The sequence below is a fragment of the Lytechinus pictus genome, chromosome 1 (genome assembly GCF_037042905.1).
Source record: "Lytechinus pictus isolate F3 Inbred chromosome 1, Lp3.0, whole genome shotgun sequence".
Lineage (NCBI taxonomy): Eukaryota > Metazoa > Echinodermata > Echinoidea > Temnopleuroida > Toxopneustidae > Lytechinus > Lytechinus pictus.
In genome coordinates, this window is record NC_087245.1 from 28,857,141 (window position 1) to 28,884,915 (window position 27,775).

General features: G+C 35.7%; 1 protein-coding gene across 1 annotated transcript; it reads left to right on the forward strand.

Annotated features, from left to right (window-relative positions):
• The first annotated feature begins 154 nt into the window (after positions 1 to 154).
• Positions 155 to 21,913, forward strand: LOC129265358 (serine protease filzig-like). Its single transcript, XM_064099839.1, has 12 exons — positions 155 to 594; positions 1,418 to 1,514; positions 2,352 to 2,661; positions 7,165 to 7,197; positions 9,099 to 9,208; positions 10,131 to 10,198; positions 10,805 to 10,974; positions 11,625 to 12,503; positions 17,051 to 17,234; positions 17,972 to 18,243; positions 18,557 to 18,699; positions 19,920 to 21,913. The coding sequence occupies exons 2-12, from the start codon at positions 1,509 to 1,511 to the stop codon at positions 20,091 to 20,093; spliced, it is 2,349 nt and encodes a 782-aa protein (XP_063955909.1). The 5' UTR covers positions 155 to 594; positions 1,418 to 1,508; the 3' UTR covers positions 20,094 to 21,913.
• Positions 21,914 to 27,775: the final 5,862 nt, after the last annotated feature.

Consider the following 27,775-nt stretch of genomic DNA (forward strand, 5'->3'; position numbering starts at 1 on the left):
AGAGTTCCGTGGGTCATGGCCTGTTAGACCGGTTCGGTTTTGTTGCAGTCATCCGTCGGATGATCTCACTAGATCACAGAGTCGTAAAAGTTATTGTGACGTCATGGTTTTTAGTACAGACAAGGGGACACGGTTTGGTGCATCGTAACAATGAGATTCGGTCGGCGTATTTACACACAGTCACAGAAGGTAAAAAAAGCCTCTGGGGTTTTAGTCACGCCCAACTTCATTGAAACTCCTGTGCAAACCGAAAGGAACCCTTTTCGTGTATGTTTGGTACATGAGGCACCGACATTCCAAAATATACTACACATTATTCCCAATTAGAACTTTTTAACAAGGGTTTAACGGGTGGGCGTGTGTAGGGAATTTTCTGTCGATTCCACATACATGATACTCATCTCACAATAAGCCAACAGTACATCGCTGTAATTTGTAGCAGGCATTGTACTTTACTATCCAATTGTCCATGACAAAAAGTGATTATTTTGAATATTGATAGAAAACTATGCAAACTATGCTGAGGCGAGGGAATAACAACCATCATACATGAAGTTGAAATATCTATATGCGACAGAATAAGACTTCTGCTGGGTAAGTTTTCGTAAAATGCTTATTTTCATACATTTGTTTATACGATCATATCGACTTTAGTAACTAACACACCCTATGTTTCCACCGTATTATAGTATAAATATTAATTTGTCCATAAAATGGGAATTCAAATTGTTCAGATGTTGCGTGACCAATACACTCTAAAAAAAATAAAGGGTGGAAAGGGGTAAATCACCTTTTAAACATGTTGAAAGGGCCGAGGAGGGACAGCATTTTGAGGTTGGAAAACGCTGTTGCTCTTTTCCACAACCTTTTCCCACCCTTTTCACCTTTTGTGTTTTAGAGTGTTAGAGTGTATTTCGTATGGAATTATACGAGTATTGGAGTTTTTTCATAAATACAGTCGAAAGAAACATAGCCGAGGAGTCATCGACCTTGTATTAAAGAATTTTGTACATTATAAATTATATCGACCCTGTCTTAATGGTCTTGAGTTGTGGAAATTGTATAGGATTATAACACATCTAGATTATAAACAATGTCGACGTGTTGTGACAATATTATGTGTGTCTACTTCTGAATTAAGGAAAAGTCTGAATAATGTTCCAATTATGTCAACATGGACGTTAATCTCTCAAAAATAAAGGAGGATATTAAACAAAAGCATAGCAAATGTTGATTCAAAAGCTCTTAGACTTTCTTATGCAGAAAAATGTAGCTCTTGACACCAATGGAGAACAAAGGAAATGACATGACGTAGCCGCCAGCTTAACATGGTGATCTTCTTGCTGTGATCATTGTAGTATGGTATATTGATTAGTATAATGACCAAATTACATTATTCGTATCGTCTTTCACCCAGAAATGAGACTGATGGTTGAACGAGGCATGGGTCAAAAGGAATGTGCCTGACATATTTGCTGAAAAATAGAATATAACGCTGTTTTACAGATATGAATGTAAGTACAAACTAATTGAGTAGAATCGTATGTATCTTTTCTAATTACGCAACCCATGCAGTGTATAGTTGTTAAGTATAATCTTGATTTCAAACACGATGAAATCAATCTTTAAGGTTTACAATCTTATACTTTTACACATCTCAGAAGAACTTTGTTCTCCTGATATATTGATTATAAACCCCAATATATTAGTTTAGAGTATCATAAGCATAAGTTTGAATATTATAGGCATATTTATAATAGTTGTATAGCATTTTAAGCCTCCGTGTATATTGCCTTAGGTAGGAAGTCTTTACTCAGATCATTTAACAATGCCCAGGACATCGCCTAATGGTTCAATGTGGTACAAACAAGATCTTGATTGTGCTATATGTACGAATGATTAGCACAGTTACTATTTTACTCCGACAAATTAAGAGGTTATCATAAAAAGGGGTTGGGAAAGATAGTGGAATTCATTTCAAAGTAGAGAAAGCACTTGAAAAGTAAAAATCTTGCTGTTTTGTATCAATACCCTCTTTGATCTTATGAACAATTAGTTTTTATAAGACAAATGAAATGTTAAAGAATGTTGGGAATTTCGTCCCCTACACCTCTACCATGCCTACCTCCGGCTCTACCTCTTCTGCAGTACAGCATCTTTGTGAAGAAGCGTATCAGCAATAGCTGTAGATATGTTTCATTATATACATTAATAAGTAATATATATATAAAATACCTTCATAAAATCTGAAAAGAATAAATGGCATCTCATTTAAGATTAATCTCGATTAAAAAAGTGAAGAAGATGATAGACTCTTTTTTACTCTGTTTTACTTTTACTTTTTTACTCAGTGGAAGCGAACTTCTAGAAGCTACAACTTCAACGAAGCCTTCGTGCTGGGCGAGACTATTCCAAAAGAAAAGCATGAGGAAACCATCAGAGAGAGGTCGGAGTCGCTGTCTAGTGTCGAGGACGATGGGCCCGTGGCCAACCCGAGGGGGTTACCTACCAAAGCCGCAAGCATCGACTTCGGAGTGGACGATGATGTCGACGACGGGAAGCCACTGCGGAATTGTTCCATGGGATGTTTCGTCGTCTTTGTCGTGCTGGCCATGATGACCTGTGTGGGGATTCTTCTCTACTTCATTCTGATTAATACAGGTAAGCAATCACGTGACTCTTGTAGTGAGCATGAGAGACAGTCACACCAAATGAAACCGACTCCAAAGGCACCGATGGTATATCATTGGAAATAACGTAATAAATGTGTGGCATAATGGTGCCATTAATGTATTAATGGTAATGATTATTCAGGTATGGATGATGAAATCAAGAAAGAGAGAGAAAGGGAGACAGAGCGAGAGAGAGACACACACAGAGTTGGCACGTTTTAAACGGTGTGTTTTAAAACATGTTTTAAAACGCGTTTTAAAACACCCTTTTTTTTAATACAAAAAACGTGTTTTAAAACACCGCATAGGATTGTGTGTTGTAAATTTGCATGGATGTGATTTTAGATGAATGATTTTTTTTTATATACTTTTTGTGTTTTCTTTCTCAACACCACTCTCTTTCTCTTTCCTTCTTCTCCCTTTCTCCATCGCTTTGTCATGTTTCTTTCCTTTCTGTTCAATTGTACAGTGCGTCCCAGAAAAAACGAAACCGAGATTTAGCGATGATTTATCATAACTTAATCACAAATAAAATAGACAAATGACCTACCAATGTAAAGCTTAGAATTTCCTCTTTCATCTGATATTACTTAAATTATTTCTCCTTCTCGCATGAGTGAGCAAAAACAATTTGAAGAGGGGATGCCAAAAAGTCATTTGGCGGGGGGTATATGAATTTCAAAAAGAAAATCACATGTCTTAAAAGTTCAATATCTGCTCTTTAATTTGATACCTCAATTAAAGAAAATGGTCAAGAAATAAGAAAGTTCTGGTTATTTGAAATAAGGCTTGAATTTCCATAATTTCATTAAATAAACTGTTTTCACCGGTTTCCCACAGAAGCTATCGCATGGTTAACAACAGACCTTAATGCATGGCTGATCGTAAACAAAACGGAGTGTCGAGTGGGTTTGAACGCTAGCCTGTAAAACCTCTTCATTTTATGAAATTATTGAAATTCAAGCCTTATTTCAAATAACCAGAACTTTGTTATTTCTTGACCATTTACTGTAATTGAGGTATCAAATTAAAGAGCAGATATTGAACTTCTAAGACATGTGATTTTCTTTTTGAAATTCATATACCCCCCGCCAAATGACTTTTTGGTATCCCCTCTTCAAATTGTTTTTGCTCACTCATGCGTGAAGGAGAAATAATCGAAGTAATATCAGATGAAAGAGGAGATTCTAAGCTTTACATTGGTAGGTCATTTGTCTAATTTATTTGTGATTAAGTTATGATAAATCATCGCTAAATCTCGGTTTCGTTTTTTCTGGGACGCACTGTATACATCAATCCATATTAAGAATATTCTCATTTTAACAAATATATCTGAGTGTTGTGCTCACTTTTTGGAAAGGAAAAGAAACACTATTTAAAATATGCTCAAATACATGTACATGTAGTAGTAGTACTTGAATGAAATTGAAGTGTTGCACAAGCATAATTATATTTAACAAATAGACTGTAAAACTGACATCGTACTCTTGAGGTACGCACGAAAGCAGGATTTTTGCATTTTGTGAGGATGAAGAAAAAAGTACTTTAAACAGTATATGATAATCAGCTAGCAAACTTTAACTCTAACAATCACAGGGGACCTTAATGGCCCCTCAACATTTTTTTATGATAAATCCATAAACACGACAAGGCCACGCCATATTGTTCAAGACTATTTTTTGAGTGCATGCATGTGTATGCAATTATGATATCATACAACAAGTGCGTGTCAGCCCGCGAATTGCTCAAAAACGTGATTCATTTCATGTTTAGAGCCAATTGTGAATTCTCGCCAAAATTAGTATCTTTATCATTATTTTTACTTTTGTTAATGATTGGAAAATTGTTGCCAATAATTTCCATTCGAAAACAATGTTTAAAAAAGTAAACAAACTGTACATGAGGAATTTGGCATAATTGATTCAAATGAAATAAGGCATATTGATTTAATGAAATTAAGCTCTGAAACCCCATAACCTCATTCTCTTCCATTGTGCAATTTTTTCTCTCCCCCCCCCCCCCAGTTTGACGATACTCAAAATACCCCGGGACTTCATGTATATGTATGAGGAATAAACTTATAAAATGTCAACTTACTTTAATATTCTTTTTCTTATGCATTCAATTTCCATGATTTAATAATTTGGGGGAAATATGAACTTTTCTGTTGAAAATTCAGTAACAAAAATTGTAGTCATCTTTTACTTACTCCAAAAATGTATTTAAAACATCAAAAGCTTGAATCAGGCTGTATAGTTTAAATGATTTAAAGAAAATTACATTATTCGTGGAAAAAAAACGTTTGAAAACAATAAAAAACGTTTACGTGTTTTTTTTTAATAAAAAACGTTTTTTATTACAACCCTGGACACACACATACTGAGGAAAAGGAAGTAAGTAACAAAAGAGAGATTTTAAAAAAAGCCAAAGATCAACAAAATCTTTAGGAAGAAGTAGGAGAAGAAGCAGCCAAGCAGGAAAATGTTTGCAACAACAATAGAGAAGAGGGAGATAAGTTTAGGAAAATAGAAAAAGGAAGACTAAGAAAAGAAAGACAATCTTAAGTGCTGATGATCTCACTTGCACATGACTTGTGTGTAAAACTCTTATTTAGGCATGTGATACTTCATTCTTTGAGCCAACTCGCGATCTCTGAACTGAAACCACTGTCTACTTGCTCATTATGCAAAAAAAGACTTTGTACCATGTTTAACAAAGAAATATTAATGCAAAATGTGTCCCCTTCTGAAAGCATTCGACTTATTTATCCAGAAAAAGATGGAATTCCTCTGGATAACCAAATCTTCTTAGAGACAAGTTAAAGAAGATTAAGATTAAAAGCGCCTTTCCCCCATATATGCATTATACCTTTGTGGGAATTTGCAAGTTCAATTTCCTCTTTGCATTTTTTGTATGTTGACAGTAATCGTGTTATCCTAATACAGGAATTATTTTTCTACTCTTGTGATCTATGGCCTAAGGATAAGAATGGTTCATTAAATATTTGCAACTGTCAGGTTTATGATCATTTATTGTTCTGCAGACTTTACACAGTTGATGCAGCTATAAAACTGATAAAATATTAATCTATATTCACCCAGAACCTTCACATAAATTTCAAGCAAGCGGTCTAACTAAAGATTGTAGCTAAAAATAATGTTGTCATAAAACGTGTGCAATCTACAAATTTCCTAGGGGTTGTTATTGACTAACATTTAACATGGAATGAAGATATACAAGTCATATCAAGGAATATTGGTGTCATCAGCAAACTGCGCCATTTCTTGCCACAGTATATTTTGATTTTACTTTACAACTCAATGATTTTGCCTCATTTAATGTATTGTAACATTGTCTGGGCGAACACATGTCCCACTAGGCTCCTTCGATTGTTCAAATTACAAAAGAAGATTGTTAGAATATGTTGCATGTCTGATTTTAATGCTCCCTCAAAACCACTTTAAAAAAACTTAATTTCCTAAATGTATATCAGTTGAATCAATATCGTGTAGCATTAATGTTTATTAAACATAAACAAAATAAAGTGCCGTATAATCTCGCCTCTATGATCAAGGGTAAAATATTGATGCACAGTTATAACACTAGAAATCCTGAAAATTATTATGCTGAAGAATTAAAAAAATGCAGCATCTTCCTTTTCTTTTAAATTCAAAGGACCTTGCATTTGGAATTCTCTTCTCCGTAACATCAAACAGATCTCATATTCAAATACCTTTAAATCCAAGCTGAAAAACATTCTTTTCAACCATCCAACATCTTAATTTAATTTATCCCATCATATTTCCTAATTATCATAATTATGTCTATTTTATCAGTACAAGTCTTGAATTTTATATTTTACTGTCCATAGGGACTGCCTCGACAGAACATTTGCTTTCTCTTTTGCAGCTTCCCATTTCATGTTCATTTTTATGCATGTACTGTAAATATCCTTATACAATCTTAGCCTTTAAAAAAATCTTACTTGCATCTTACTATGTATCTTTGTTTCTTTATGTATTTTTGATTTTTTTTTAATGCTCAATGTATTCTAATAGACTTGAATAAATAAATAAATGAAATGAAATAAAACTAGTGGATAGCTTAACAAGCTTGTCATACTCTAATGCGTAAAATTTACCCAATATTAGAAAGGGGACAAGCATGTTTGCTGTGTGATTTTCCCCATATGGGCAAAATGCAAGTTTAAAGGGTAAATTTCAACACAACATTGCGTAAATTTACAAAGTATTTGGTATCATTTTACCCACAAAGCATACATGTATTCCCATTTTCCCCAATATTGGGAAACTGTTTTTAGAGTGTAGGCATGCAGAGAAATAAGGAATCTTTTATAGAGAACATGAATTGTTTGCTAGCCTGTAATCGAACATTATGTGAGGCACCAGCTAGTCGCTAGCTAAAGTTTCTAGCTAGCAGCACTTTATAGGGTATTGACCGCTTTTGTTTCTTGCCTCATCTCTTTGTACAGTATTCGTTGATAGTGACAGCCGGACCCTCACAGGTAAGCGTTACATTAGTTTGTTTAACTGATCTTTGAAAGAAAAAAGAAACATATGCTTACAAGCCATTTTCTTACAAGCATTAAGTAATTGTCTGGAATAAAGCATTTGCTTAAAGATATTTCCTTATAACTTTTCAAGTTAGGTGTTTTGAACTTATTTTTAGTTTTACGTTTGCACCCCTAATGAAACACTGGTCTACATCATCAACCTTGCACCTTAATTGAAAAAAGACCCACAAAATACCATCTGACTATTTTTGCACTCAGAAATGCTCGTTTGCACCCGATAGATACAACTTTGCACTTTTTAGGGTGCATGATATTTTTCGTTAAAAGGTAAATGGCTCATCTCCGTAAGCTTAAGGGTGCTCAATGTACCTGTCTGCATCCTTAAAGGACAAGTCCACCCCAACCATTAATTGATTTGAATAAATAGAGAAAAATCCAACAAGCATTACACTGAAAATTTCATCAAAATCGGATGTAAAACAAGAAAGTTATCACATTTTAAAGTTTTGCTTAATTTCACAAAGCAGTTATATGTACATCCTGGTCGGTATGCAAATGAGGAGACTGATGACGTCATCCACTCACTATTTATTTTGTATTTCATTAAATGAAATATGAAATATTCAAATTTTCTCCTCATTGTCAAGTGAAACAAAGATTAATTCCTCCCTGAACATGTGGAATTAGCATTGTTTTCATACTATATGGTTCAGTGAAGTTGGTCCCTATTGTCAAATCTGTAAAAAATGAAATATTGTATAATTCAAACAATAAAAAACAAAAGAAATAGTGAGTGATGGACATCATCGACTGTCTCATTTGCATTTCACTGAAATGTGCATATAACTGTTTTGTGAAAAATAAGCGAAACTTTAAAATGTCATAACTTTCTTATTTTACATCCGATTTTGATGAAATTTTTAGCGTTTTGCTTGTTGGATATTTCTCTATTTATTCAAATCATCATTTTTCTGGGGTGGACTTGACCTTTAAAGGTGCAAGAATATGCACAATATTGCACTAGTTAGCCAACTATGTGGTGCTGCTATTTTACCAATCCCCTTGGCTCAAATTTGAACCTCTATTTCTAATTGTATATGAAAGACGTATTAAACTTTAGAAAAAAAATGAATCCTGTAAACAGAAAAATATCAGAAAAAAATTACAAGAACATTGATTTGAAAACAATATATATATTCCTGAACAGAAGAACTGCAAAAATATTGTTTGGTATTGGTGAAAATTAAGCAGACGAATACATGCTTCAGCCACGTGTGCATCCATAAGCAATCGCAACTGAAATCCGAACAGCATTACTGTCCGCCAAGGGCAACTCATAAAATTTTCATAAACCCTCCCCTGCTCACGCATGCAAGTTGAGCAAAATCTATGAGCGTAAGTAAAGATTCTTATGCCATGTGCTTATAGGAAATCAATTGCTCACTGTCATCTATTTATTCGCCTGTGGCACTAGCTGCTTTTGAAAAAAAAAAACGCTCAAGGTGGTGGTGCGTAGAAAACTAACAGGAAACATATGAATATGTGGCTGAGATATAGCAAAAGTTCATCTTCCAACCAATTGCTTATTTTTTTGTCCAAACTGATTAGCCAAAATGATTAGAAAAATCATTTGATACTTATGCATTTGGTGCATTGTCTTGGTATCTAGACTGCCGTAGTTGCTCTAACAGACCAATCTAATATTCTAATACTTGGCCTACAATTGTGACTCGATGATCAATTTCAAGAGTTTTTATATATCGATATCATACAACTTTTTGACAAAATAAACAACCGATGGCCTCCGCAGGGCCTCAGTCAGGTGGCCAACAATTTTTATTCAATACATCTAAACTGTTTTCATGGGTGATGTTCCATTAACCTATGCACAGGACCATTGACAGTAGAAGGATCATTACTCTTGAATGAGACTTATCATCCAGATTTGGCCGATCCAGAATCAACGGCATATAGAGAAATGGAAAATAAATTCACGAGTGCGGTAAGTTGCAACCCAAAGATAAGGATTCCCAATTAAAGAGAGGCGATTCTGGAAGAGATTTATTTTTGATCAGCAAGCAGCGTGATAATGAAAATTCACGTCGTTGATGATCGGAATCCGGGCTCGGTAGTTCATTCCACAATTGATTTCCACATTGTAAAACCTGGGGTGAACTGCCAAAACGCCAGTGTTACTTTAACACCAGCCCGGTGTCTGTAAAGGAAAACGCCAGAGAGGTCTTGAAAAAAACACAAGTTTGGCTTTGAGCTAACACCAGATAGGCATTTACATAACACCGGTTAGTGTTAAAACAACATGTTGTTCCAACACTTCGCTTGTTTTTTCCGATATAGTTACTGGGCTGGTGTTGAAATTAACACGAATGTTTTTGCAGTGTATTAAAACTGACACCAGTTGGTGTCCCTAAAGGACCACACCATTTGATGTTCAGATTACCTCCTAGAGATTGAACATAACACCAAAGAGTGTAAAGGTATAAAGCAAATGTGTTGTATAACAGCCATACGTGTTGAACTATAAACACCAAAAATTTATACTGGAGTGGCTTGGTCCTCTTTGTAAACCACGGTTTTTAGTCATGTACAATAATAGCGAGGCATTAATTGATTGCGCATCAATAAAGTCATAATCTTCTGAATTCCCGTATACATTTGAAGGATATGTCTGTGTCTCTGACATCGAAGCCTCTGGTAAAAACTTTTAAGCGGAAGGTGAGAGGTGAGCCCCTGTTCCAGCCTCTGCATGTATCTCTGATAATTTAGAAGACCATGCATGCAAGAAACACTTAAAAATAAAAAAAAATACGATAGACCCCCCAAAATTGCCCAAAGTCTCATGGCTGTGAAATACAATCATGTTATCAACAGGAATTAATATGGATAATACTGTGTCTCCTCTACAGATGAGTGGATCATTTGGTAATAGTTCCTTAGCAGACATTTATGACAGAACGAGAGTGGAACGCTTCGAGTAAGTCAACTATTCCATAATTATTCATGTAGAGATACATCGGTAAAGCCTTTTATGATTCATTCATAGTCACTGGTTGAGGATTCAAACCAAAATAGATGATGTAGATAACTTTTCGGCGCTTTTTTTTAAAACCTATAATTAGTGTCACTCATAAAATCTCAAAGTATGGATAAGAATAGGAAATTCACCAATATAACACAACTGATTCCGATACACAGCAACCTAAGAATATCAATCCTTTTTGTTTGAAAACAAGACAAAGTTGCACACCTTTATTCATTCTTAATTATGTTTGTGAACCTAAATGTCTATGACAGTATTAATTTTGGAATGTACCACTGGGATGAAGGTTGTAAACAGTCACCGAGTTCCTTTTCTGGTATATATATATATATATATATATATATATATATATATATATATAAATATATATGTATCATATCATATGGAGGTCATGTTCGCCTGACCTAATCGATTTACGTAACTCCTAACTTTAACTGAACGCGAATATTTTCTTTTTCACCATGGTTATCCAGTCATAATATAATGTTTTCCTCCCTGAGAAACTCTTAACTGTTTATTTCATTTCTTTTCACCTTTCAGGCAAGGAAGCATACGAATAGTTTTCACAGTTTTTCTTTCCTCGACACCGAATGATGCTGCCTCGGAAATGGAAGTCATTGTCGACGTGCAGGTCACAGTCGGCAATGGCATCTCTTCTGGCTTCTTCGACGCTTTTGACATTTTAGAAGGCTCCTTAGAATTTACATCTGGTAAGGCAAAGTCTATATTTCAGATCTTTCATAGTATTAAATCATGTTATGTGTCAGTTCATTGAACGATAATGGAAAACCGAGAGCAAGCCAAAATAATTGGAATTGCCTTGAATCAAACTATGGAATGTTGTGACCCAGTGGGTTAGTCTCTTGACTTTGAAATTGAAGGCCAAGGGTTCGAATCCCATCCATGGCGTAATTTTCTTCAGCAAGAATTCGATTCACATTGTCCTGCTCTCGCCCCAGGTGAGGTTAATGGGAAACAGACAGGAATTCAAACCTTAATTGAAATGCTTGTACGTTTGTAAAAAGGCTTGCCGGGATAAGGCTGGGGTAATATTCAAGTACTTTGGAAGTAGCAAGAGATGTCAAACGGTACATGATATGCCTATACAAGAAAGAAACATTATTTTTTTCTATTATAATCATCATTATTATAATTATTATCATCATCATTTTTTATCATTACTAACATCATCATTGTTATTTATTTATTTATTATTATCAAATGAATCATTCTATAGCAGGGCCCACTGGGAGAATAGTTTTCAGAAATGAAGTGGCTTCCCTGGGTAAATAAGTATCTATATCATTATATTATTATTATTATTCATCAAACGGTTATAATCATCTAATTTCTCCCCCAGTTAATCAAGAAAGTCAGACGATGACGACTGTCAGGCCTCCGACAACGGCCTTCGTCGAATCGACGTCAGAAACAACTGCAAACTCTACAATTCATTCTGTAACTAGTCAGGTCATATTGTCATTAAGTACATTGTTCTCAACACCCATAACATCTGTAGGAACAGTAGCACCAACAACTATACCGATCACTACTCGAAGTTTTCCACCACAAGCACCAACATTTCCAACTACCAAAGTAATTACAATGTCTTCCCAATCGATCACTAATTCATTCCCACCACCCTCAACAAGCGAGGTGGCAGCCACAGCATCAACAATGATTGATGACACAACCGGCACGGATCATCAGACAGCTCAATTGACCACCGTTTCATCATTTCCAACTGATTCACAGACTGTAGGTACCACTTTAGCAAATGTGTCTTCAGTATCACCCACGAACGTACACAACTCAACCATTCCACCGTCCACAGTCGAATCCGACAGCCCGTTAAATTCCACAGTTGCTACTACTACGTCACCTGTGATTCAATCTACAACATCTTCAACGGAAGCAGACCATTCAAAGGGTACTTTGAATGGTACGTCAACGTTGACTACAGTTCCGGTATCACTGGCATCAGACACCACCAGGCCTTCAATCACGAGTAGAGTATCATCAGTGTTAACAACAGAAGCTGCAACAGCTACTGTATCTCCTACTAACAGTTCACTTACTACTCTGACAACAGCTTCCCAACGGTCAACCGATCCCGCCACACAAACGACCGCAGACGGCTCCACAGCCTCAAATACAACCACGAGGTCATCGCCATCAACAACCTCAGAAATGGAAGCGAATGTTACAAGACAACCAAAGATTCATCCGGCTTTACCAGGTACCTTTGAATTTCATTTGACTTTCAGATCCCCTTTGGTTGCTTCCGGTGATGGATCTAAATCAGGGGCCTGGGAACGATATTAAGAAACAGCGGGTGATGGTTTGTTAAGTTTCGAATCCAAAATAGGCGAGGGTCATTGTCTTAATGATGCATATCATAAAGTGATGATGATTTAAAATAAGAGGATTCTTCTTTTTCATCGGATGAATAGTCTAAACTTGTAAAGTCAGGTCCAGGTTTGAGAAAAGTAGACTGCCTTGGGCAAATCGTGTTAATGCTGAATTAAGAAATGTTTTAACATAATATGAAGGCGCTGAGTCCACATATGATGTTTGCCAACGTTGAATTTTATGTTAAAATCCTCAAAATGGCAAAACAATATGGCCGCCATTCTACAGCATTTTTTGCTCTCTTTGACCCCCCAAAACCTGCAACAAAAATGTTTGTCAACTTTTTCTGGTACTATTTGATGTCAGGAATAACATATTAAAAATTTACCGAAATCCGCATCCGGGAAAGTGGTATTTTCAAGATGGGATGGCCGCCATTCACTGAAAATTAACATTACCAACTCTTTATCCACCATAGACATCCATTTTCGATGCATATTCAATGGTATAAGGGGTAAAAGGTCTACTGATACAGGTAGAGTGAACACTAACACTCCAGGTTACTTCGAAATCCAAGATGGCGTCCAAAATGGCCACCAAAGCCTAAATATTCACAATTCATCTATTGCATATTTTTGTGTCTTTAATTTTGGTTTTATTCAATGGTTGTTTTAAAGGCCTAGTAGTAATTTGGGGCAGGAAACAAGGACAGTCAGCGGTCCAATATGTGTAAAAATCCAAGATAGCTTTTAAAATTTGAGTCTAAAATGGCTGTTGTTATCTAAATCCGCCTGGAAAATATGATTTTGGTGTCTGATCAATGGTTTAAAGGGTCGTATATTGCATTTGGATAAGTTACAATGACACTCAGTGGTTCCAGTATGTCAAAAAAAAATTAAAGTGGCTTCCAAAATTGGAGTTAACAATGATTGTTGTTTGCAAAAAAATGACATAGTTTGTTTAATATCCGCCTGGGGTATATGATTTTGGTCTTTAACCCATGGTTTAAAGGGTCAAGTGATACATTAGGACAAGTTACAAGGATATTCAGCGTTTCACCATGTTCAAAAATCCAAGATGGCTTCCAAAATGGAGTCTAAAATGGTTGTTGTTAACAAATATCTGGCATAGTTTGTTTGATATCCGCCTGGGATATATGATTATGTTGTCTAACCCTTGATTTAAAGGGTCAAGTTATACATGAGAATAAGTTATAAGGACAATCAATGGTCCTGTATGTCCAGAATTCCAAGATGGCTTCCAAAGGAGGAGTCAAAGATGACTGATTTTACTTACAAATTGACATAGTTCATTTATAATCCACCTAGTTGATATGATTTTGGTGTCTACATTATGATTTAAAGGGTTAAATAATAATTTTGTATCAGTTTCAATGGTATGAAGTAGTCCATTTTGCCTAAAACCTCAAAATGGCTTCCAAATGCGTCAAAAATGAGTCCTATCACATAGTAATGTGAAAAAAGATATTTGATGTCTACGCTATTGTGGTTTGAAGGATCAAATAATACATCTGGACAAATAACAAGAATAGTCAGTTTACCTTTATGTCCAAAAAATCAGAAGTGACTTCTAAAATTACGTAAAAATTACTGCTGTTCCTGACTCATGAAACTTTAGGATAGTCCATAGTGACTCGTCTTGGAAGTATTTATCAGTGAATTATAGTACTTTTTAGGTGAAAGTGTACCCCATTATGTTTTATTTCGGGTTTTTACGTATTGTTGCACCACAGTCTAATTTTGTAACTTGTAACACTTGTTTTATGAGCCTTAAAAAATAACAGAGACATTAAAATAATGTCTCCACATGGGATAATAATGAAGTTGTGCCATTTTTGTATTAATGGTGGCCAACTTGAATGCAAATTTGCGAGCCTCCAATTTTTTGACAAAGTGGACAGCAGCGTATCCCTGTAATTAGTCCTAACCTATATCATTTGACACTTGAAATCATTGGAAAACACAAAAATGTCTCTGGTACACATTATAAGTATGCACGTTGCATCCAATTTTTAAGAAACAGCAACCATTTTTTAAGTCATCATGAATTTTTTGACAATCGGCACCACTGACAAACCTTGACAATTTTTCAATGTATAGTTTTTCACTTTGAACCATTATTTTTTTTGTTGGGGAGGGGTCTATTTGGTAGATTTAAATCATTTTGTCATATGAATTTTACACATTTCAAAATTACAACGTCCATTATATACGCCATTTTAGAAGGTCATTGGATTCTCTGACACACTCACTGCATGACAATCTTGTAAACATATTTCTTGTCTTGAAAACTTCTTGGATATAGGGTCATTCCATGCCAATTCACCCAATGAATGTGCAATTTTGCACCCGACCCTCTCGGAATTCGTTGTAAATTGGTACACATAAAATTCACCATGGCCCACGCACAAAACAAAAAAAATAAGTCCAATTGGTCCGTCGGTTCTCGCGCTACGGCCCGCCCTTTTCTCCTTGTTTTGACAAAAATGGGCGTGACCTTCAACTTTCAATGGCCACTGCGTCGTAACGTGTTGATCAATTTTCATGAAACAGGTACCATTTATTAGGAAATTCAGAGAGGAATCCAAAACATGCATCAAATAATGTATTCGAGCGATTTATAAGGTCGTGACCTTTTACCTTTACTTTGACCTTGAGTTTGACCCCCGGACAAATAATTTTTTAACTTGATTTTCATGTATGTTAATTATTAGTATGATATTGACAAAATATGTTAAAATCAATGATGATATTTTATTTCTTCACCTTTTAAAACTCTTCCAAAGATACCATGAAATTTCACTCTAGTCCCACATACTGATATTCATGTTAGTAAAGTGTTTACCAGTTACATGATTTCTTCCAATCTTAAGTTACAGTATGCATGCACATGAAAAGAAATTAAGCTCATCAGTTCACAAATGAAACATTAAACATTTATGCTCATGAATAGGTATCTGTTTAGGCATTTTGATGTTGAGCAATATTCATATATATATATATATATATATATATATATATATATATATATATATATATATATATATATATATTCTTGTTAGTAAATAGGCATATACTCAACAATTTGATGATAAAAGTAAACACTTTACCATTAAACAAGAATATATATATATGATATATATTGCTGAACATCAAAATGCCTAAACAGATACCTATTCATGAGCATAAATATTTAATGTTTCACGCCCATTTTTGTCAAAACAAGGAGAAAAGGGCGGGCCGTAGCGCGAGAACCGACGGACCAATTGGACTTATTTTGTTTTGTTTTGTACGTGGGCAATGGTGAATTGTATGTGTACCAAATTACGACGAATTCTGAGACGGTCGGGTGCAACAACTGGGTGAATCCAGATGGAATGACCCTATAAGCTAATTTTCTGAAGTAAGCAATAGATGATTTACTTTAAACGAATACAGTTCTGGACGCCATCTTGGATTTCCAGGTACCCTGGATGACGTTTTCTTTACACTATAACCTGTCTCAATAGATTTTGTTTAACCCATAGTTTCATCAAATAGATACTTATACCCTATTAAGGAGTTTTGACATTTCAAAAACTTAACATCCGTTAAGATTTTATGTTGACTTCGCCGCCGCCAAAGTCATTGCTGCCGTCGGAAAAGCGACGTCCATGTCTTGCTTCTGTTATGCTGGTGAGGAAAAAACGGCGAATTTGTTAAAGTTATCACAATATGATTTTGCCAGCTTCGCCCCAAAATTATCAAATATTTGGCCATTTTATTTATTAATCAACAACCGTGAATCATGGCAGCCATCTTTGAATTAAAGATGGCTGACGAATCAATCGGAAGTTTTATGTTTGCATCCCTGGGTATCAAAAATATAGCATAGACCATAATTTCTGAAACATAATCACCCATAGAAATGATTTAATAGGGGAAACTGCATTCAAAATACCGCCAATTTGTTTTTGTTTTTTTTGCCGAGTTGTGGATGAAAACGTCGGAATCAAGTTTGGCAAACAGCATTTTTGGATTCAGCACCCCTGAATTACCTCAAAACGATTGATAAATCAGCATTAACACAAAATGCCCAAAGAACTTTTTCTGAGCACATTTAAAAAATCTGGACCTGACTAGTGAAAGAGTTTTTAATAGACAGTCTACACAGTTTACGTATTTGATTGTCTAATATTGTATCCCTTTTTTATCATTTATCATGAGGTAACTGATGGTTGGCTTGGTGCCAAGTCGAAACAAAGACATTTGTGGGATGTGGCTGGGGTACCAAATAAAGACAGATGGAGGGACATGGGTGGTCTTTTCGAAAAGAAATCAGCTTACCAGTCATGGGTAACATCCTCGTTGGTTGTTTCGTTAACCTCTCTTACTTTTGGTCACCAACCTCGTTTATCCCTCTCTCAATCGATAGATACGTGTGGTGTTCCATCAGCACTGAATGATAGCACTACCGGTGGTGCAGCCCGGATCGTTGGTGGGACTCTAGCACCAAACGGGAAGTGGCCGTGGATGGGTTCGCTTCGGAGCGGAAGATCACACCAGTGTGGCGCCGTCTTGATACATCAAGAATGGGCCATTACGGCTGCTCATTGTGTGTAAGTACCACAACATTCATAATTATGTACCTTGTAAAAACTACTTCCGAGTAAAATCCAATACATGGTGTCTGCAATAGCTTATGGGGTGTTGCAAGACACTTGCAATCAATTGCAAGTCAATTTCTTCCGTCTGTAAATGACTATTAATTGCAAATTTACACTTGATTGCTGATATGCTTCTTGGAACAAGAAATGAAAAATAATATTGCTACAGTTGGTATGTCATTTATAAAGTAGCATTTGAAATTTCCAGTTTATTTCAAATATTTTCTTGCAACATCCATCTAGAGACAACAGGAGGAAGAATCACTCTGATGATAATTAGAGCAGCCTCCTGGAAGTTGGTCTCTGTTGGAAATGTTACTGCGGCAGTTGGCAAAATGATTCAAAATCCTGATGCCAATCATGGCACAAGGGTTAATCTTTCGGTATAATAGGATTAATAAAGTAAATTTATATTAGACAACTCTGAACTAATTACTGTCTAAAATGCAATTGGAAAACGTTTAAAATGAGCTAACCCCAAATCTCCCTAGGAGCTTCGAAAGTCGAGGAGTGGCCTTTCGTTGAATTCAGTGAAACAAAGTGGAGAAAAATGTTCCAAGTCCGAACTGAGGTTTGCATCGAAGACGCATCTAGGAAGTTATTCCTAAGCGGATTGCTATAACGTATAAATTTGAAATCATGATTCCTTCCATAAGAGATATTTGTCTATCATGTTCATTCGAAAACAGAGGATTCTTTGATAACATCGTTCTTGGGGACAACGATCTCGCTGGCACCACAGACACCTCGCCATACCGGGTTGAGCGCAACATCCAACATTTTTCAAATCTAGACTTCAACCCCGTAAACGATGACGGTGACATTGCCCTAGTCCGCCTTACGGAACCCGTGGAGTTCAACGATTACATCCAACCTCTCTGCATCAATACGTTGACGACGGAAATGACGTCATTCAATAACTGCTTCGTCAGCGGATGGGGCACTGATGATATCGATGTTCGTAAGTTTCAAGCGGGTCACTGGCTACAATTTCATTCAAGTCTTAATGTGTAAAAAAGAACCTTGATACTCATTGCAATAGCGATTTATGGCTGCATTTCTCGAGACATACAAGCAAAAAAGCAAACTAACTGATCATGTTATGACATCATCTTAAGACGGAATTTTTTTTGTGATTCATAATTATGTACACCTGCTAGTTTCCATTTCTTCCAATTTTTTTTTTGTCCCTTACCGGTATCTTGATCCAATCGACTTTGAAAGATGATTATGTCTACCATAATTGTTCATATCCACAATTGATTATCTTTCAGAAGCATCAATGAGATATCTAATGGACGCCAATATTCAGATGTTTAACAGGAGTATTTGTAGCGAGTGGTACACTGATATTCACGCCATAACTAATCACCATATATGTGCAGGGGAAGAAAACGGTCGTAGGGACTCTTGTTCGGTAAGGGGCATTTAATTTGACTTCTTAAATAAAGGTTTCAAGTGATGTCACTTATTAGTGATAAAGATGAGATGGTGATTTAGATCCTCGTAATTTTAAATTGCATTTAAAGTTCCTGCCATCATGAGGGGTTTTACAACGGAATGTGAAAAGGCCAGTGTTGTTTCCGAGGCCAAGGCCGGATCACCCGAGGACAAGGCCAAGGCTGGATTTCCCGAGCCAAGGACAAGGCCAAGGCCGACCCATCCGAGGACAAGGCCAAGGCCGGAATGGTGGAGGCCAGAGCGATACCGAACATTTTTTTTTACAGTATATGCATGTGCACGTGCACAATGATTGCAAAGTCGAGTCTTCGCCACGTCATTGTCAGTGCAGCATATGCATGCTAGCATTTGCGCGGCATGAATTGGCTTGAAATCAAAATAGAAAGACAAAAGAAAGTAAGATAGAAGGGTGTACTCATACAGGTGGATGGGCGTACTCGACAGTTGACTCCCCTCTCTCTCTCTTAGTTTCAATAATATTAGAGAGAAACTGACAACATTCGGCATTTGCACACAATTCTCCCGTCCTCGAGGACGAGGCCAAGGACGATTTAGCGGACTCGAGGCCCAGGCCGGCCTCGAGACCCACAACACTGGAAAAGGCAGATGCATTGCAAGGACAAAAGTTTCCAGACAAATTTCTGGTACTATACTGATTATGTTTCTTGCTATATCATGAGCTTCATAACATAGCAATATTTCCTTTCTTCTCTCTCTCTCCCCATCCACCTATTTCTCAAGAGATTCATATTTAACAGGAAGACATGTAAAACTTACATGTATACTGTTTTATTTAAAATCAAATTTGTACGATGAAAAAGTGTGAATTTGGCCATACTCCTAAATACTATGGGAAAAAAATCCCACCGAGGCAATGCATTCAATTCCAACAAAAAGTTTTTTTTTGTTATTCATCGTGTTCATGTTGCATATCAAAACACAATCATATAAAGTTACATTCCACTTAGGGCCTAGAGTATTGTTGTTCTTTGCCTACATTTGCAATTATACTCCGCTATCTTCAAATAACCATTTAAGGATATCGAAAACTTAGAAAGCGATCCGAAGGTACAGATTTTAAGGAATGGTGACATTGCTAGAATGACCTTAATAATTATCATGATTTGACAATAACAAAAAAAAACGTGTTTCCTTATTTTTTCTTTTTACTCCCAGGGTGACAGCGGTGGCCCCCTTCAATGCCAGGATGACCAGGGAATATGGTACCTATTGGGTGTGGTCAGCTTTGGTCAGGGTTGTGGTGAGGAAAAACTGCCCGGTGTCTATACCAGGATATCTACGCAAATATCATTCCTTCAGGGCATATTAGACACAAATTTAAAATCATGACCATGTATTTGAAAGACGAAAGCAATATTATGCAATTGGTTCATTGTCATGTCATCTTACGTAAACTAGGTGGAAAATTGCTTTTAATGTTTTTGTATTGTTTTGAGATGAGCATTGGTTTGAAATGAAAAAAAAATGGGTTGATTTTTCGGTGAAAATAAATTTCATGGAAAATTTCACCTAACATCTGATCCATGCTTATTTTTTTCATGAACATGGAAATTCCTTTACCAGAATTAGACAAAAACGAGGTATGTTTCTCTAATTTGATATAAAATTTAAGAGATGTTCATCTGTGCGGAAATACTCATAACATTCTAATTGCTTCGGTTGAATAATTGAAATACCCATTCTTTCATCTGTTATAGGCCCAATATACTCAGACCTACCTTCTACTTTGTAGCTATCTCATGATTAGGGAAGAAATGGATTACTGAACTACGTGGAAATTACACTTGATAATTATAACTTGCAAATACACAACGGGTTAAGACTCGTTTTTCAATCTGAGAGACGTGGGCTCGATTCCCAGCCATGGCATGTTTTCCTTCAGCAAGAAATTTAACCACATTGTGCTTCACTCAACCCAGGTGAGGTTAATGGGTACCGGCAGGAAGTAATTCCTCAAATAGCTGTGAGCACCGGCGGGAATCGGTACACTTAGTCGGGGTAATATAGGAGCGCCTTGGAGAACGTGGATACGTGCGATATACAAATCCTATATTGTTTTTATTATCATTACATTCAGGAGTAAAAAAAAACGAACCACAATTATATATATAATAAATATATATTTCAGAGCTATATATACAAAATATGTCATCATTCACGTGTTTCAATATCATGATGCTATTAAGATGGTAATGCAAATTACCTAACCATCCCATTCATGTCTGTTTTGAAGAAACATGAGTGTACGCAAAAACCGAGGACAATTGTCATTGTATAATCTTATATCTAGATCTGGTGCAGTTACATAATCTGAACATTGTGAAATCATAATATATCTCAGTTTTAAAAACGGTTATAATGAAGAACGCCAACAGATAATAAGAACACATGGGACAGTGTATCATTATGTACTGGGAAAAGACCCGAAATCTGGCTCGAATCCCATGCTTAACGTTTCAGTTATGACATAATTTCAGAAATCCTTTGCCACGTATTGTTTTATTTGTACATACAGACACTTGGGTGGCAATTTTATGAGATTCTTGCACGAACTCATTTTGAAACGATGTCTGGCATCTATCTATGAGTGATATTCATCTTTATATAACATTTATTTTTATATTCCTCATGTCTTGAGAGGGAAAGGATGATTCATAATTATACTGATAAATGTTGTGATATGTAACTTGATATAAAGATGTATGGTACCCTGCCGGCAAATTGCCAATTTGTCTACTACCAACTCGTCCACTTACCATATCATCTATTTTCATTTTGTCTAATGGTCCAACCATCATATCGTCTATAAACAAGCTGGTCCATCAAAGTCATTTGCATTCATTTTGCACAATTAACACTTAGTCCAATTAGACCAAATGGTATATGGACTAAATGGCTATTGGATCAACTGGTTATTAGACGAAATGGTGAGTGGACGAAATGGCAATTGGACCATGTGGATAATGGACGAACTGATGGTAGACCAAATGATAGAGGACGAGTTGGCAATAGGACCCACTGGCATTAGACCAATTGGAAATAAACCACCCTGCTTTTATCTTGTTAATGTTTTAAATTGTATATTTCTTATTTTCTTATCAGGGATGAATGATATTGAATAAAAACATTGTTTATCATGAATAAATGAATCCTCCAAGTTTAGTCAATTCATTAATGTTATGAGAATGGGCCTGTATGAAACTAGTGATTTTTCTCTTTTTTGTGAGATTTAAGTGTAAAAGAAGCAGTCTCGACTCTTTATTAATTGAGAGCAATGGCGAAATGAGCACACACACAAAAGTTAAGGGAGCCAGGCAAGGAGTGTGGGGCAAAACTTACAATGTAGAGCTGCGAGAAAGCGAAGAGCGAGCAAAAATTTTGACACTTGAAACATAGAACTCTAATTTTGTGACTTCTGTTTTACATAACGTACAAAAGTAATATCACATTTCACCCCGCTTTACTTCCTTTTTATTTCACTTTTTTTTTCATGGTGGTGAAATTTTTTTAGGGAGTCCATGGCTCCCACGCCCCCATCTTTACGCCAGTGAAGTGCAGTCGGGTAGAAGCCGCGCGTAGCCGACCCAGGAACTGTGTACATGTAGCATTAGCTCGACAGGCCTAGAGTAGGACTAGATCCGGCAACGTTAGAGATTTGGTCTAGATTACTTAGACATCAGCAAGGACTAGGTCCACAATTTAAAGAGGGATATAAACAAATATATCGGGCGTTTCCTTCGAAAGCATAGTGGGAATTATTAATCCTCGGTTATACTGGCAATGTAACTATTTTTCCCTCGGGGGTTCGCCCCTCGGGAAAAATAGTAATTGCCAGTCCAACCTCGGATAAATAATTCCCACTATACTTTCCCAAAGCCTGATATATTTCTATACTATTATGATAACTTTTCCATCCAATGCTAACTACCATGTTAACGCTGATCAACAGCCAATCAAAATCAAGAATTCCATGCAAGTTACCATTGCTTGCCTTGGCAAAGTTACCATGATAATGGTAACTTAAAGGACAAGTCCACCCGAAGAAAAAGTTGATTTGAATACAAAGAGAAAAATCCAACAAGCATAACACTGAAAATTTCATCAAAATCGGATGTAAAATAAGAAAGTTATGACACTTTAAAATTTTGCTTAATTTCACAAAACAGTTATATGCACATCCTGGTGGGTATGCAAATGAGGAGTCTGATGACGTCATTCACTCACTATTTATTTAGTATTTCACTATATGAAATAGGGAATATTATATTTTTCTCCTCATTGTCAAGTGAAACAACGATTAATTCCTCCCTGAACATGTGGAATGAGCATTGTTTAATACTATATGATTCAGTCCAGCTGGTCCTTATTGTCAAATCTATAAAAAGTGAAATATTGTATAATTCAAACAATAAAAATCAAAAGAAATAGTGAGTGAGGGACATCATCGACTTTCTCATTTGAGTTATGCATATCACTGTTTTGTGAAAAATAAGCAAAACTTTTACGTGTTATAACTTTCTTATTTTACATCCGATTTTGATGAAATTTTCAGCATTTTTATTTTGTCTCTATTTATTCAAATCAACATTTCTCTTGGGTGGACTTGAACTTTAAGGCAACGCGCGGGACCCAGTTAAAGGAAACCAAAAGCAAGGAAGAAAATCAATCTGACATTAGGGAGTAAAATGAGAGGAATAATAAGAAAGTTTCATCAAATCCATTTTAAAGTAAGAGAGTTCTGGAAATTTAAATTGTCTTGTACTTTCTATGGGATCCTCAAATTTGCAAATGACTGATTTTGTGAAGAACTCTCGTTCCCCATTATCTTTTAAATTGCATCTTGCCTCGTTCTGAGGACAATATTACGTCATGGGAAAATATAATCCACACCACGTTATGTCTAGGTCAGGAGGAGGTAATGCGAAATATGTGAAATGAAGGAGAAAATCTGAAAATTTATGAACAAAACAAATGGAGGGTTGTCCATAAATCAGCCATTTGCTAATTTGAGGATCCCAATAGAAAGTACAACAAGACTTATTAAACTTCCATAATTCCCTCGACTGATTTTAATGAAACTATTTTTATATTGTTCCTCACATTTTCGGCTCATTTTACTCTTTCCGATAAGAATGGTTCTCTCTTCTTGGGCTTTGGTTTCCTAAAAGGACTGGGCTGTTTGTGATGTATTGAGGACTTGGGGGGGCGGGGGGGCGTTCGTGCGATTGCGCCGAAATTTGGCAAGCACATTTTTACCACATAAACTACAAGCCAGTATATAAACAAATATCCGAAATAAGTATTTCGTATCTATTATAAATAAAATATGCAAATTAAATAATAAAAACATTATTTGCATATTTAACACCCAATTTCACTTCAAATTTTCATTTTTTTCCGGATGTCATTTTTATAATCTTATCTTGAAGGATTGGACAAAGCAAAATGCTGAAAATTTCATCTAAATCTGACAACAAATGACAGAGTAATTGAGTTTTGAAATTAAGCAATATTTCGTGAAAACAGTTATATGCACGCCGCATGAATATTCATGAGGTGGGCCGATGATGTCACATCCCCACTTTTCTTTTTCTTATGTTACTTCATGAAGTCATAATTATTCGATTTTTCATACATGTGTGAATGATATGTCTCACCTATAATAAGCTAAGTTGCAGTAATGAATAGCTAATTCATTAAATCAGTTGTCAATCGATTATTTTTTTTAGAAAAAAAATTGAATAAACCTAATTTTATGTAATCAAATACAAAGAAAAGGTGGGGATATGACGTCAATCATTTTGCTCATTGAATATTCATGAAGAGATTCAAAGTTTAAACCGTTTCACCGCAATAATGCATTTTTTAAAAGAATATCACAACTTGTTATTCCTTGTCCGAAATTGATTAAACTTTTGGTGTTTTATTTTTTCTTTATATGTTCGAAAGATACCTTTTCCAGCCTGGAGTACCCTTTTAAGCGATTTAATATCGCCATATTACTGACTTTGAGAACAACTAAGATGAATTAAAGAATAACAACACACAATTCATTTGATAATAGAATACTAAAGTTCATTGAACTTAAATGACCTCTGGGTATTTTTTTTTTTTTTTTTTTTTTTTTTGGGGGGGGGGGGGGTCGATGATCTGTGATCAATACTGGATTACCCTAATATGTCCAAGCATCATGAAATAGATCCATGTATTAAAAGTTATGATGACGTTTCTAAAATCAAAAAAGTGAATGAATGTCAACAATTAATTGAAAAAAGGCACTGCTTGTAAGAATATTGTAATAGTATTAATAATTTACAAAATAAATTGGTATGAATATTAAAAGAGTAATATGAATTTATTTATCATTATTATATATTGGGCATGCATTTTGAGACTACTATCTGACTATGATCAAATTGTTGCAAAATGGGTAAATGGGAATGCATACGGATTGGGGATTCCCCGTTTGTGTTCATGAACTTTGCTTTGTGATATATCCTTGGAGATCTCACGTGCAATCGATCCATATTAAAATAAACTGTTTAATGTCAGACGCTACATTCACGATTCGTGTTTTCACCGATATTATTCGATGAACAGAACCGAATGTGAATATTAGCAGAATTGTTACCAAAATGGCAGATTTGATGTTAACTTCTCTCCACATTTATCTACAGTACTACTGATGTTGTATACCCTAGCAACATGTTAATGTAAGTTCGCTGGCTTGTTGGTTGGTAAAACAAACATGAATGTGAATGAATGTGTTTGTGTTATGTGTGCGCCTTTGTACTTTTCGGTTTGGTATTCTTAGCAATATCTGAATCTTGAAAATTATGATTTTATTAACCCCATTTGTCAATAATACTCATTGTGTTGATAATGATGAAGATGATGATAACGATGATGCCGGTGATGATGATGATGATTTCGAGGATGATGATATTGGCGATTATGACGGTGATGGTGATGATGATGAAAATTAAAACCCACGTAATTCAGATAGTGATGGGTATTATACTCGACTGGTCGTTTCTCAGCCATCGAATAGGACCAACGGCTTTCAATCATCTCCGAGATATCGCTATGAGCGTGCATTCATGCCTTACGAGGCCGAGGGAGTTATTTTATATGAAACTCACCGTGCCGATGGAATGCAATATCTCTATTTATTAACTTAGCACATAATACATGTAATATGATAATTAAACGATATGATCACAATATTGAAAAAAAAAACAATAAAACTAGTTATTACGATGAATGGTGAAGATATTAATGATGATGGTGATGATGACGTCGACGATGATGATGATGGTGCTGACGATGATGATGATTATAATGATAATGCCGGTTTTGGAAATAATCGAATTAGCGAAATAATCATTAACAAAAATATTCATTGCCATTTCAAACACAAAATTATATGAAAAATAAACTTTTAATAATGATCAGCAGGCCCGTAGCCAGGAATTTTCAGAGGACGGTGCATAAGTCAAGAAAATGTTTTTTAATACAGTTTGGTAAATAAATAGTTCACATTATATTTCATCAGTGTAGTAAGGAGTGTTTCACAGCTAGACCTAAAAACGGTGACATTTTATGCATTTTTTGTAGTAATGAACAGCAACAGGGCGGTCATCTTTCTAAATGAATAATGCAAGCGCAAAGTGTGGGCCGAAACTTTTTGGTTATTCGATTTTTCAATCTGAAACTGCAAAATTTTAAGCACTTTTGTAATTATAAACAAGATCATAAAGATCATTTCTAACTTAAACAACTATGCGAACGCAAAGCGCGAGCTTATTTTTTTATTTTACGAACTGGACACTCTATGCACTTTGTGTAACCATAAACAAGATTGGTATATACCTACAGAGTAATGCGAGTGCAAAGCGGATATTTAGTCACAAGCTTAATTCAGGATGGTTCTAGAATTATGTCTAGAATAATTTATATACTAAAGTTCCCAATTAATCCTAATTTTCTCTAGCTTTAAGCACCTGTATGTCGGCGTGTCTACAGCCGGGTAATGATAATACACCGCCCTATCACACGGTGAAAAAAATTGTAATTGAATGATGGTTCCAGTGATAAAATGAGTCAAATGACGTATTTTAGTACGTGTAAAACCAAACTAGAACATGATTCGAATCACGCCCGCCTGCAATCATCATTACAATGATGATTCAAGATACGCGTGTAAAAAGGCCGACAATCAAGTACCAAGCGTATTATAGTGTATGCAATTATAGTTGCTGCGCTATATAAATGGACAAAATTATTTTTTTCTGCAATTCTAGATGGCATCCAAAATGCCCGCAATTTCCTGAATTCCTCATAACCCTAGAACCAGATCCTTGGACTACCAGATTCGAGTGTCTAAACCTAAGTTTTTGAAGATAAGGAACCAAATAGAACACTTTTTCAGAGACACTGAGTGCGAAACATGCAATTACAAATAAAAAATCAGCTGAACTCTTAAAAACAAGATGGTGTCTTAAGTGACCACTAATTATTCTAAATTTTTCAGGGGCGGATTCACGATGTTCTGAAAGGGGGGGGGGGCGGGGCAGATTTTCCCGAGGAAAATTTGACAAGCAAAAAAAAAATTTCCTCACTTGTGTTTGAGCGACATTTTCCAATTACAAATTTATGAGTTACAGCGGCACTCGAAAGCTCGTGAACTTGAAAGCTAGTGAACACTTTTTGCGAGAGTGATCACGAATTTCCTTGTTGCCCATAGTAGATTGCGAGACAAATGAATACCCTCTAGCGATTATTTCAGTCCGCAATAATGAACCTATTTAGTATGTAACGTCTTCATGGTTAACTGCAAGCAGTAGGTAGGCCTACCTTTTCGATCAGTTCAAAACGTGTATCAACAATTTCTGCTCTCGCTTTGCGTTCGTATTATAAATAGTTGCATACACATCTTTTTCAGGATAACAAAAATTGCCTAGAATGTCAAAATTTAAGGAATAAATGCATAGAATTTCAAAGAAAAATTG

Excerpts from the sequence above, each read along its gene's own strand:
- LOC129265358 (XM_064099839.1), top strand. Across the intron at positions 7,198-9,098 it reads TGACAGCCGGACCCTCACAG|GACCATTGACAGTAGAAGGA; the intron begins GTAAGCGTTACA and ends ACCTATGCACAG. Across the intron at positions 10,975-11,624 it reads CTCCTTAGAATTTACATCTG|TTAATCAAGAAAGTCAGACG; the intron begins GTAAGGCAAAGT and ends TTTCTCCCCCAG.